The 12,450-nt window shown below is 42.2% G+C and overlaps 1 protein-coding gene across 1 annotated transcript in view; it reads right to left on the reverse strand.

Moving 5' to 3' along the window:
- HIBADH (3-hydroxyisobutyrate dehydrogenase) overlaps positions 1-12,450 on the reverse strand; it is a 154,433-nt gene that overhangs the window by 124,379 nt on the left and 17,604 nt on the right. Inside the window, exon 3 of the mRNA XM_036761607.1 lies at positions 1,387-1,496. Coding sequence (XP_036617502.1) covers positions 1,387-1,496 — 110 coding nt within the window. The remainder of the gene's footprint in view (positions 1-1,386; positions 1,497-12,450) is intronic.

A 12,450-nucleotide genomic window follows, 5' to 3' on the forward strand; every position in this document is an offset into this window, starting at 1 on the left:
ATCAGGACAAAAGGGACAAACCACAAGAAAGAAAGAGAGAAAGAGAGAGAGAGAGAGAGAGAGAGAGAAAATAGTCTGCTTTGATCTGCATTCAGACTCCAGAGTTCTTTCTCTGGATCCATTTTCCATCATGAGTCTTTTGGAATTGTCTTAATCTACAGTATTTTTAAAAATAATGTTGTAAGGACATTTTAAAAAGAAATGTAATCAATGTTTTGCTTTGTTTTTTAGTCAAAAATATCCACTTTTCCTTTCATTCATGTCTTGGACTTCAATATAAATTCTACATTAACATTTGGAACAATCCTTCCTCAAATATTTAGGGGTGAATTACTACTTGGCTGCAGAACTCTGGCAGTCCTATCAAACTGGGTGTCAGAAGGTGTCAGAAGCACCCTTCAATGCAAGTGAGGGAACAGACTTCCAGTGTTCAGGCTTAACAAATATATCAACAAGTGAAACTTCACAAAATGCATGTTAGCAAGAAGTGAAATATGAACAACATGAAGTAGGAAGGCCAATGGCCACAATATGAGCTTGAGAGCACACCCCCAAAATACCTTCCAATGAAATCTCAGACTTACTTTATTAATTCTCTGATATTAATAAGAAACTTTTACCTCCAAAGCCTACCAACTCCTGACATTTTAAAGCCAACTAGAAAACAGAGATGTCCACAGACTGGAGCCTTCCAACTGAGCCACTGCCATGCATTTCCCAGTCTCTGCTCGACTTCCGTGGTAGAGCTTAAGTTCCAGAGATAAGAAGTGGGAGAGGCCAGAAAACAATAACCAAGGAGAACATGAGTGCTGCCCTGATGACTACAAACACCAGAGAGGTGGTGGCAAGAAAACAGAGAGCCCACACAATCCAGTGAAAATGGGATCTGTGAACTGTCAAGGGTTCAAAAATCTTGGCCTGGATGATAAATTCCTGAATCAATAGTTCATATAATATTCATTCATTTATATGTGAATACTTTCCCCCTCAAAAAAGTGTTTCCTATAAATGTGACCTCCTATGGGCCCTCAATAAATACTAATTAACTTTGATGATCCCAATAATGATCAGTGTTTAATAGAAACCCTCACTACATTCAACTTCTTTCATCTCAAACACAAGTAGTAATAAGAAAGCTTAAAAATGTTATGTTAATTATGTAAGCACTGGCAGACAGACTATTTTAAAAGAGCTAAAGCAACACTTATAACAGAAACAAGGACAAAAACATCCAAAGGGAGTTGTGAGGGAGTGGGTGGTAAAATTAATATTCCTGTTAAAAACACAAGAAAATTCCCCCTAAAGAAACAGAAAAACAGAGTACATATGTTCTTAATGGTTCAAAGGAGGAACGGGAAAGCTCCATCAGAACAAGCAGATACATACTTCAGAATCCCATTAGGTCCCGTGTAAACTTCTACCGCATTACTGCTGGAAGGCAGCATCGTAATAATTCGATCTGCTTTCTCTGCTACATCTGCTGGGGAAGACACCACCTTTTAAAAAAAATTACACGAGTCATTATTTTAAATGTAAAACATGCACACAGCATTAGTCCTACTTTAAAATTAAGGCTCAGGCAGTTTCTAGAACACAAGCATGCACAATTACAGTTACTTTGCCAAAAGGTAATACCTAAGGTAGTTAGCTAAACACGTATGCTTATTTTGAGATAACCAAAAAAACCCACTGTCTAAAAGATACATTCCTTCTATTCCTACAAATCCTGTTTCTATGGAATCAAAGTGCACTGTTTACTTTAAGAAGTATGAAGGGAGCTATGGGGGAAAGGGTGAACCAGAGCAGTCTTGGGAACAGACACATGAATTCTCATGGGTTCCTCCAGTTTAATGCCTTAGACCGCACACTTGTTGGTATATACTTTGGCTGGCTAAGAAAAACATTCTAACGCATCAGGCTGGGCAGCCCAGATATATTACTGACAGCGTGGATCTGTGGGAAGCAAAAGGAAACCAAAGGGGAGGAGGATGAAGGCATCCTTGGGCCAAGGCCTCTGGCCTTCACCCTCTTCTAGCAAACAGAATCCCATAGAATGACACAAGAATAGGTCTGAAGGCAAAAACAACATGGAGGAAGGGTCAGGCCAAGGGAGAAGTGTTCACTGCCAAGACACTGAGACCAAGAGGGTGACTGACCAGCCCTGTGCGTGGCTGTGTTGGAATGAAAGAGTACATTATCCTCCCGACAGAACAGAAGCTTCTTGCAAACAGGTGCCGTGTCATTTTTGTATTTCAGTCACTCAATGAACACTTAAGCACCTGTTATCAACCAATCAACAGGCATTTCATAAGACCTACTATTGCCAAGCGCTGCACTAGACCCTGAGGATAGGATTGATCAACATTCAAGTGCCTACTATGTGCCAGACGCTGTGCTAAGCACTGGAACGCAGAACTGAGCCAGCCTTGACCACAGCAAGCTTCTATCTTATCATGGTAGACAATATGGGCATAAATTAAGTCTTTACGAAATGAATATAAGGCAGTTTGGGGGGAAAGGCCCCCATAGCTAGAAGGATCTGGAAAGATTTTGTGCAGAGAGTGTTTGAGCTGAGCTTTGAAGGAAAGGAGAGACTCTAAGAGGCTGAGATAAGGATGGGGCATCCCAGTATGGGTGACAGTGTCTGCAAGGACAGAAAGACAGGAGACGGAGAACGGCAGGTGAGGAACCACAAGAAGTTCTGCCATAGCATGAAGGAAGGATAAGGCTAGAAAAGTGCATTGGAAGGAAAGAAACTAGCATTCATGCAGCATTTCCTATGCCCCAAGAACTGTGCTAAGCACCAGGGATACAACTACAAGAAAAAAGAATGGCAGCCCCTGCCCTCAGGAGTTTACATTCCAACACCCAGAAGGGAGCTGTATGAAGAAGAGAAGAATGAAGGGTGGGAGCCAGGTTGTGAAGACAGGAAGGGGAGGAAAGCACAGTCATAGGCAGCTCAGCAGCCAGCACGGAGGGGAGGAAGAAGCAGAGGTCACGGAGAGGACAAAGGTGAGGTCTCAGGTGTGGGAAGAGTAGAGGACGGAGAGACAGAGAGGAGGGCCTGGGGAGATGACGGCACCTCAGAGTCCAGAGAACAATCATGGCTGACTCTGAGACCAAGATATGACTGGTCTGCTGAAGGGACATGGAAGGAACAACCCAGGGTCCCTCTGCTTAAGGGTCTTACAATTGAGCAGAGTGGATAGTAACAGCCACTCACATTTATAGCATTTACAAAGCCTTATCCTCACAAAGGGTTATTATTCTTATAAGTTAGAAATTGAGGGTCGAAGAGTGGTTAAGTGATTTGCCCAAGGTCACCCACAGACTCGACCGAAAAGTATACAGCTCTTTTCATTCCAATACACTTCTGTGCACACAACATAAAACAAAACAGAAGAGATGTTCTATTATATTAGAGCACTACATGCAAAGTACTCAAGAATCCTAAGGCAAAAACGATCCTTTATGACCAGGAGCAGGAGAGAGAGCTTTCTAGAGAAAGGTTTGTAAGTTGGGTGGATTCTGAGGACTGGGCGGCATTTTAAGAGGCAAATAGGTAAAAGGGGCATAAGTAAGGGGGAACACGGCTTCCATGGGCAAAGCATGAGCAAAGGTGGAACCTCTCTGAGAAATGGGTAGTCCTGTTTGGAGCAGAGAACACACAAGAGGGAAGGAATAAAACTACAAAGGTATGCTGTGGAGAGATTGAGAGGGCCTTGAATGCCAGACTAAGCAGTCTGGACTCCTTATATAAGTAGAAAGTCACCTGGTAGGCAATCAAGTACCATTAGTTTTTGAGCAGGCTGGTTTTCAAAGAGGCAGAGGAATTAGAGACCAAATTGCCAACATTCACCGGATTATGGAAAAAGCAAGGGAGTTCCAGAAAAACATCTACTTCTGCTTCACTGACTACACTAAAGCCTTTGACTGGGTGGATCACAATAAAATGTGGCAAGTCCTCAAAGAGATGGGAGTATCAGATCATCTTCCTTGTCTCCTGAGGAACCTGTATGTAGGCCAAGAAGCAACAGTTAGAAGAGAACATGGAACAACTGATTGGTTTAAGATTAGAAAAGAAGTATGACAAGGCTGTACACTGTCGCCTTATTTAACACACACAGAGTACATCATGCGAAATGGTAGGCTGGATGGATCAAAAGCTGGAATTAAGGTTGCCATCGACACTCTCACATATGCAGATGATACCATTTTGATGGCAGAACATGAAGAGGAATTAACAAGTCTCTTGATAAGGGTGAAAGAGGAGAATGTACAAACTGGCTTGAAGCTTAGCATAAAAAAAAACTAAGATCTTGGCACCTGGCCATCACTTCCTGGCAAATGAGGGAGAAGAAACGGAAGCAGGGTCAGATTTTATAATCTTGGGTTCAAAGATCGTTGCAGATGGTGACTGCAGCCATGAAATTAAAGACGCTTGCTCCTTGAAAGGAAAGCTACAGCAGATCTGGACTGCACGCTAAAAAGCAGATACATCACCTTGCTGACACAGGTCCACACAATCAAAGCTAGGGTTTTTCCAGCAGCAATGTACGGCTATGAGAGATGGACTATAAAGAAAGCTGAGCAGCGCAGAATCGACACTTTTGAATTGTTGTGCATGAAAACACTTTTCAGAGTCCCTTGAAAGGCAAGGAGATCCAACCAGTCAAGTCTTAAAGAAATTAATTCACACTATTCACTGAAAGGTCAAATACTGAAGCTGAAGCTTAAATACTTTGGCCACATAGTGAGGAGACAGGACTCAGTGGAAAAGACCCTGATGTTGGGACAGATGGAAGGCAGAAGGAAAGGGGGACAGCAGATAAGATGGCTAGAGAATGGCATGGAAACAACGAACATGATCTGGGACAGACTTTGAGAGAGAGTAGAGGACAGAAGGGCCTGGTATGCTACGGTTCATGGGGTCATGAAGACTCAGACATGACTGAGCAGCTTAAGAACAACAGTGGAGTGATACAACAAGGAAGATAAATATGGCAGCCGGTATACAGGATGAACGGGTCTGCTGCAGACCAGCACGGAGGTACTATTTTACACTGAGCTTAAAGTCTACGACCTGGGCACCACATTAGCATACTGTTGTTCAAACGATGAGTGAATTGGTCCCACTATTCTAGAAAGCAATGGGGAGTTTTTCTAAGAAAGTGACTAAAATGTTGTATCCTTTGGCCCAGAGATCCCACTGTTAAACTCATACCCTAACAAGGTGAAAGATAAAAAGAAAGGGCCCGTATACACTAAAACATTTACATCAGCACTCTTTGTAGTAGAAACAATTAGATGTCCATGATCAGAGAACTGCCAACAGATTATGAGGCATGAATACGATGGATTAGTGTTGCACCATAAGAAATGATGAATATGAAGAATTCAGAAGAGCAAAGACAGACATATATGAACTGATGCAATATGAAGTGGGGAGAACCAGAAAACAATATACCCAGGGACTAGAACAATGGAAATGAAAAGAGCCAACAACACTGAAAGTGAATGCTGTCAAATTATAAAGGCCAAACCTTGGCTCAAAAGAAGGGATGTGAGAATGCACATATACCCTCCCTTCTTTGTAGAGATGGAGGACTACAGGGGTGGACCACTGCATATAATGTGAACTCGGTGAGTTTTGTGGAACTTTCTTATTCTTTGTTATAAGAAATTGTTCTTCCAAGGCAAAATATGGAGTTTCAATAAAATAGAGGACTTTCAAGCTTTCTCGGTGAAAAGACCAGAACTGAATAGAAAATTTGACTTTCAAACACAAGAATCAAGAGAAGCATGAAAAGGTAATCAAGAAACGGAAATTGCAAGGGACTTACTAAAGTTGAACTGTTTTGTTTACATTCCTACATGGAAAGATGATGAGTATGATTCATGAGACCTCAGTATTAGGGTGGTTGAAGGGAATATGCATATATATATATATACATATATATATATATGTGAATGTGTATGTATGTATATATCTATGTGTATATGTATGTGTATGTATGTGTATATATATGTATATGTGTTTATGTATATATATATGTAAAAGAGAGAGAGCAGACACAGGGTGAGTTGAAGATGAAGGGAAGATATCTAAAAGAAATAAAATGAAATTAAGGGATGAGAGAGCAACATACTGAGAGAGGGAGATAGGGAGAGATAGAATGGGGTGGATTATCTCGCATAAAGGTGGCAAGAGGAAGCAGTTCTATGGGAGGAGAGGAGAGGGCAGGTGAGGGGGGAATGAGTGAACCTTGCTCTCATCAGATTTGGCCTGAGGGGGAATACCATACATACTCAGTTGGGTATCTTACCCCACAGGAAAGAAGAGGGAGGAAGATAAAAAAAAAAATAAAAGGCGGGGGGGGGGGGGGGGATGATGGAGGGGAGGGCAGATGGGGGTGGAGGTAATCAAAACAAACACTTTGGAAAGGGGACAGGGTCAAGGGAGAAAATTCAATAAAGCGGGATGGGTTGGGAAGGAGCAAAATGTAGTTAGCCTTTCACAACATGAGTATTGTGGAAGGGTTATACATAATAATACATGTGTGGCCTGGGTTGAATTGCTCAACTTCTTAGGGAGGGTGGGTGGGAAGGGAAGAGGGAAGAGAATTTGGAACTCAAAGTTTTAAAATCAGATGTTCAAAAACAAAAAAAAGTTTTTGTATGCAACTAAAAAATAAGATACACAGGCAATGGGGCGTAGAAATTTATCTTGCCCTACAAGAAAGGAAGGGAAAAGGGGATGAGAGGGGAGGGGGGTGATAGAGGGGAGGGCTGACTGGGGAACAGGGCAACCAGAATATAAGCCATCTTGGAGTGGGGGGGAGGGTAGAAATGGGGAGAAAATTTGTTATTCAAAATGTTGTGAAAATCAATGCTGAAAACCAAATATGTTAAATAAATAAATTGCATTTAAAAAAAATCCTATAAAATAAAAAAATAAAAAAATTAAAAATTAAAAAAAAAAAAAGAAATTGTTCTGTGAGAGAGGAAGGAGGAAGGTCATACTGGGAAATTACGGTGATGTAAAAATAAAAGGCACTAACAAAGAGTTTTTCAAAGAAATGAGTATCATGGAAAAACAAAGGGCGTGGATGTTTTAATGATGCCAGAATTAGCTTTAAGGTCCCCTCAGTGGCACACTTTAAGACTGCCATAAGTTTCTCAGTTTTTAATTAGCTCCTTTTCACTTCCAACACCTTGACAGCGGCGTTGTGTACTGAATGGTGCACTAGATTACTAGTAAGGGCAGGGGACGGCCTCCCCATTCTCAGCCCAAAGTCAGGTACCAACCAGGCCATAACTCCTCCTAGCTCCCAAACCTTCCTGACTCTGATGCCCCAAACTCATCCCTTCTAGTCTGTGGATACCTTGTGGTCTCTGTGACAAGCAAGGGCAGCATCACATAAAGGACATCCTCAGCATCACCCGGTCCCAAACCACTCCCTGGGGCTCCAAGGAGTCCTAACTCCTAGAGAGTCTGAAGTGATAAGTATGAACCAGGGCGGAAGTTGGGTAAGAGGATAAGAACCTTGTGCCACAGAAAGAACAACGTTCTAGAGCCACTGGATAAGATGAGGGCAAGTGAATTCCCCAATCATGCCATATTTCTTCCTCTGTAAAATAAAGGAGTTGAGCTAGATGGCGTCCAATTAATTTTTCATCTTCTCAGGCTAACAGACATCTAGAAGCAAGGTCCCAAAAAGTGTCCAGGATGATTAGGTCCGGAGTACTAGTTCTCCGGACATCCAGATTCCCACAGCGGTACTCTCCAAGGCCTACAGAAAACCCTAGCATGGCCTGCTTTCTGAACCTGCAGAGCACCACGGAAGACCCAGTGGGGAGAAAAATTCCATCTTATTCAGTCTTCTGAAAGATAGTATGCATCAGTGTACCTCATCTACCTGAATCTAAGTGTGCAGATCCCCCTGGACTCAGACTCAACACCTTGACACTGAGTCAAGCCCGGCTAGAATTTCTTTTTTTAATGGAGAACTGGGGATGGAGGTGGCACAGTGGATAGAGTGATGGGCCTGGAGTCAAGAAGACTCATCGTTGTCCTGAGTTCAAATCTGGCCTCAGATACTTCCTAGCTGTGTGACCCTGGGCAAGTCACTTCACCTTATTTGCCTCAGTTTCTTCACCTGTAAAATGAGCTGGAAAAGTAAACAGCAAACCACTATAGTGTCTCTGCCAAGAAAACCTCAAATGGGGTCACAAAGAAGTCGTATGTGACTTTGATGACTGAACAACAAAGGGGGTAAAGAAGGGAAGGGGAGAAACAGGAGAAGGGGATATGTAGAAGGAAGAGGAAGAAGAGAACAGGGAGGAAGAAGGGGAGAGGGAAGAGGAATTCTGCCACCACACCATGGATTCCCTACAAAGACTACTGCCCACACACTGCTTGGGATTCACTTTCACTAGGCACAGACCAACACCCGCAGCATGTATGGAGCACAGAGGAGCGGGGAAGAGAGGGATGAGGACAGTTCAGAGCAGTTCTTCACAGAACAAATCCCTTTCATAAAAGGATTTGTTCTGTAAAACTTGGACTCAATCAAAAGGCCATACCCAAGGACCTAGAAGGCCACATGGGGTCTCCAGGCCGCAGGTTCCCCACCCCTAGTCCAGAGTAAGAATCGTGCCCATGTGGTTACGGTCTTTCTTTGCTAACAGAAAAATGGCCACCAGAGCCAGAGCAGCTTGATGAGGAGATCACTGAAAGGAGATGTCCCCTGTGCATGGCAGGGGGTTATTTAGAAAAACCGTGCTGCCCTTTCTAGACAAAATAGTCACTTAAGCAAAGTTCAGTGTTTTGGCCACTAAACCACAGGTTCCATGTAAGCCCAAAGGGGCCAAGAATTTGGCAAAGAAGATGACCATGCCCTCGTTAAACCTCCCACTCCAGTGTTTTCGAATCACTAAAAGTAGTGAAGTCTGCCACTGCTTCAAAACTACACAGAACTTGGAACACTGCAAAACCTCCCTGCCAACATCTTGAAGCATGTGGCCAATATGGTGGAGCCCACTAGGCCAAAGGCTTTTAAATTTCTCATTTTACAAGACCTGAGAGGCTGCCAGATTAAAACCCATGAGAATTACTTAACCAAACATTTTTAACCTTACAACTTGAAAACAACAAAATGGTTTCCAAGTTTTTTAAAGAGAAACCAAAGTCTAACTGGGCCAGAAAACTCACCCAGAAAGGTCTACATACTTTTCTTATCCCTAGACATAAAGAGTAGAAGCTTTGTGGAAAACCCCATTCCCTAAAAGCCAGGCCTGGTTCTTTGGAACTGGACTTTAAAAGGAACCATCAGCATCTCCCAAAAACCAAAGGGATAGGGAGGAGAAATGAACATTTTAAACAAATAGTTCTCATGGTTTGGTTCTAAGTTGTAATCATTCTTCTTTCAGACATTTTTAAATTTAAATTAAATTGAAGATCTTGTCCAAGGTCCTTAGAAGTTGTTGCCAACCATAAAAAAAAAAAAGATACGGACACTGGAGAAATACACTATTTACTACAGGCGTCTCTCCCTACCCTCCCATTAGAGTGAATGTCAATGGTAACTGTTTCTCTTTGGAACAGCAACTCTGAGGGTCTTCTCTTCCCCGCTTGATTTTTTTTTTCTTTTTTTCGAATTAAAAGAGCCATCCCTTGACTCACTTCTTAAAGAGGCCTATTCACTGAATGGGCATCGCCTCACTCTAAGTAAGTACATGAAAAGGCCTTAGCCTAAAAGGGCCAGAGTCTCCCATTGCATCCTGGGCCATCTCCGGTCATCCTAATGAGTATCTGGTCACCGGACCCTGACGGCTCTGGAGCAGAAAGTGAGGCTGGTGACTTTGCACTGCCCTCCCTCACTCAAATCAAAGTCAACTGCAAGTCATGTCATCATTTCCCTGATTCCATGGTCCTCTTCGAAGACAAAGGACAAACACAATCTCCCTACCCTCCACCTGATGCACACACAACTTCTGGCTTTGTGATGGCTAGTCCAGGCAGTCTTCCACATCTGGGTTAGTGCCCTGAGCCACCTACATTGAAGGAGAAGGTTCCATGATACCTAATAGCTGAAAAGAAGCTTGCTTTGTATAAAAACACAAAGTTTTCCAATTCCTCAATCCCTGTCCTTTGGGCTAGTGTTTTATCTAACTTTTCTCTGCCTTCCAGTTACTCATATGTCTCAGCCCTTCATAGGCTTACAATGATCCCATGAGCACCAACTCCAGTTCACTCACTGGACAAGCTTCTCTTTTTTCTTCTTAAATTCACTGAGTGACTCTTCACAAAGGTTTTAGTCTGGTGTATGCTTCTACTGTGGTAGAGAAGTTGCTGCCCAACTGTAATAGTAATTAAGGTGGGACTTTTTGCTTTTCTTCTTAATTGCCTTTAATGATTCTGGCCTTTGTTTGAATGGGGCAGATAAAGTAGGATCTTTTTGTCTTGGAGTATTTCTCAGAACTGAGACAATTTGGAGTCATTGATTTGTATATGATGTGATCCTGAGGGTGGTGAACTATCCCACACCCAGCCTGGGTGAGGTCAGACCCCTCAGGGCTCTGAACAGGATATAATTGAGGATAGCTTGGCATTTGACTTTTGGGGCACACTCATGGAAGGAGTGTTGAGACTCTGGGCAAACTGCAAACTACCCCCCAGCTTTGCAACCCAGAAGCTGCCACTGGTAACTATGTATTATTATTTGAATCGGACAAGGTCTGTCTGTTGATGTTTGCAATTTCTGTTTGTATTTGCCTTGAAGTTCAGGGGGCTGATCTTTTCCCCCCAACTGTGAATGATATTTGCATGTTTGATTAAACTGAGATTGTTAACTCCTTAAAATTACTTTCCCTAGTAAAGCAGATCAAAGAACCTGTGTTGGCAGCTCTCTGGGTGCTGGTTGTTGGTGGATCTTACACACCCACAGCAGCTGTTAGCAAGATTGTTACCACACCAACCCTCCCCCTGCCCCAAGAGACTGAGGGTAGCCCCACTCTTGAGGACCATCCAATTCGGCACTACTCAAAGTGGAGAGAAGATGGACCAAAGGTACATTCTGGTGACAGGTGTTGTTAAATTGAAATAAAATGTCCAGTCACATTTTAATATGGAAACAAACATAATTGGGAAGTTATATTCTTGACCAAGGATCAAAAGAAAACATTTAATCAACCATAAATTATTACAGAATCAAAGAATTTAAGAGGTGGAAGGCACCTCAGGACCACTCAGTCCAACCAATTCGAGAAAAGGAATGTTCCCTCTAACAGACTCAATGAGCGCCATCCGGCCTCTGCCTGAAGACCTCTAAGGAAGAAGTGCTCACCACCTCTCATGGCAGCTCACCCCAGCTCTACAAAGTTTAAATGGTTTTACAAAGTCTTTCCTGACATCAAGCCTAAGTTTGGTTCTTGGTCCTTTCCAGCCACTGTCAATGGTCCTATCTATGGAGACCAAACAGACAAGGCTAGCTCCTGCTCCATGTGACATTCCTAGAGATCCTTGGAAACAGCCACCATGTGTATCTGAAGTGCTGTGTATGCCTTAAGGTGCTAATAAATAGGTGCTGTTACTATTACTACTATTACAGAAAAAATAAGTGTTCTCTTCTCATTTGTATAGTTCAGGTAGAAATGCCCTGGGCCAAATCCCAATCCTACTATTTTTATTTTTATTTAATGGTTAATATGTACATATGTGTGTCTATATGTATGTACCTATGTATTATATTTACTATATAATGCTATATATAGATATATGCACGTGTGTCATGGGTGGATAAGATACCGCCTTTGGAGCAATGGCAGTAGCAGAGAGGATGCTGGGGATAATATCTAAACCTCATCATATTTGAATTTTGAGTGGTTTTTTTATAGCTTAGAAATTGTGAGTATTTTGGTGTATAACAACATGTATTAAATTCTTGTTTTTGAGTTTTTAACATATCAATGTTCTACGTGGCAATTGTAGGGAGCTCAATCTATCACACTGTTGCAGTTCCAAAACAGTTTACTGGTTGAGATCTCAAGGATATTTTGTGGTCTCTAGGGGGATTCTTTACAGATAGTTTACAAGGATACTGAGTTTCTAATGTATGATTCTAGGTACCACATCTTATCTGCTAGGAATTCAGTAGGTGCTAAATTTTGGCAGCCTGCCATGATGTGTTGCAGTTTAAATCATTTCTTTCATCATCTGCATTTATCATTAAACCTAGGCTCTTTTAGGATAATTCTTCTCCAATTTCTTGTGGTGATGACCTGGTCTTGAATTGACATCTCAAACCTCTCCATTTCCATGAACAAATCTGCATGACTCAGCTATTTTTCCTAGGCCTTTGTCACCATATCATTGACTGAGTTCATGCTAACAGTGCCCATGGAAGGCACTTTGATGCTCTTCTTCAATCTTAACGATTCTGTCAGCAA

The sequence above is a fragment of the Trichosurus vulpecula genome, chromosome 5 (genome assembly GCF_011100635.1).
Source record: "Trichosurus vulpecula isolate mTriVul1 chromosome 5, mTriVul1.pri, whole genome shotgun sequence".
In the NCBI taxonomy this organism is placed as follows: Eukaryota; Metazoa; Chordata; class Mammalia; order Diprotodontia; family Phalangeridae; genus Trichosurus; species Trichosurus vulpecula.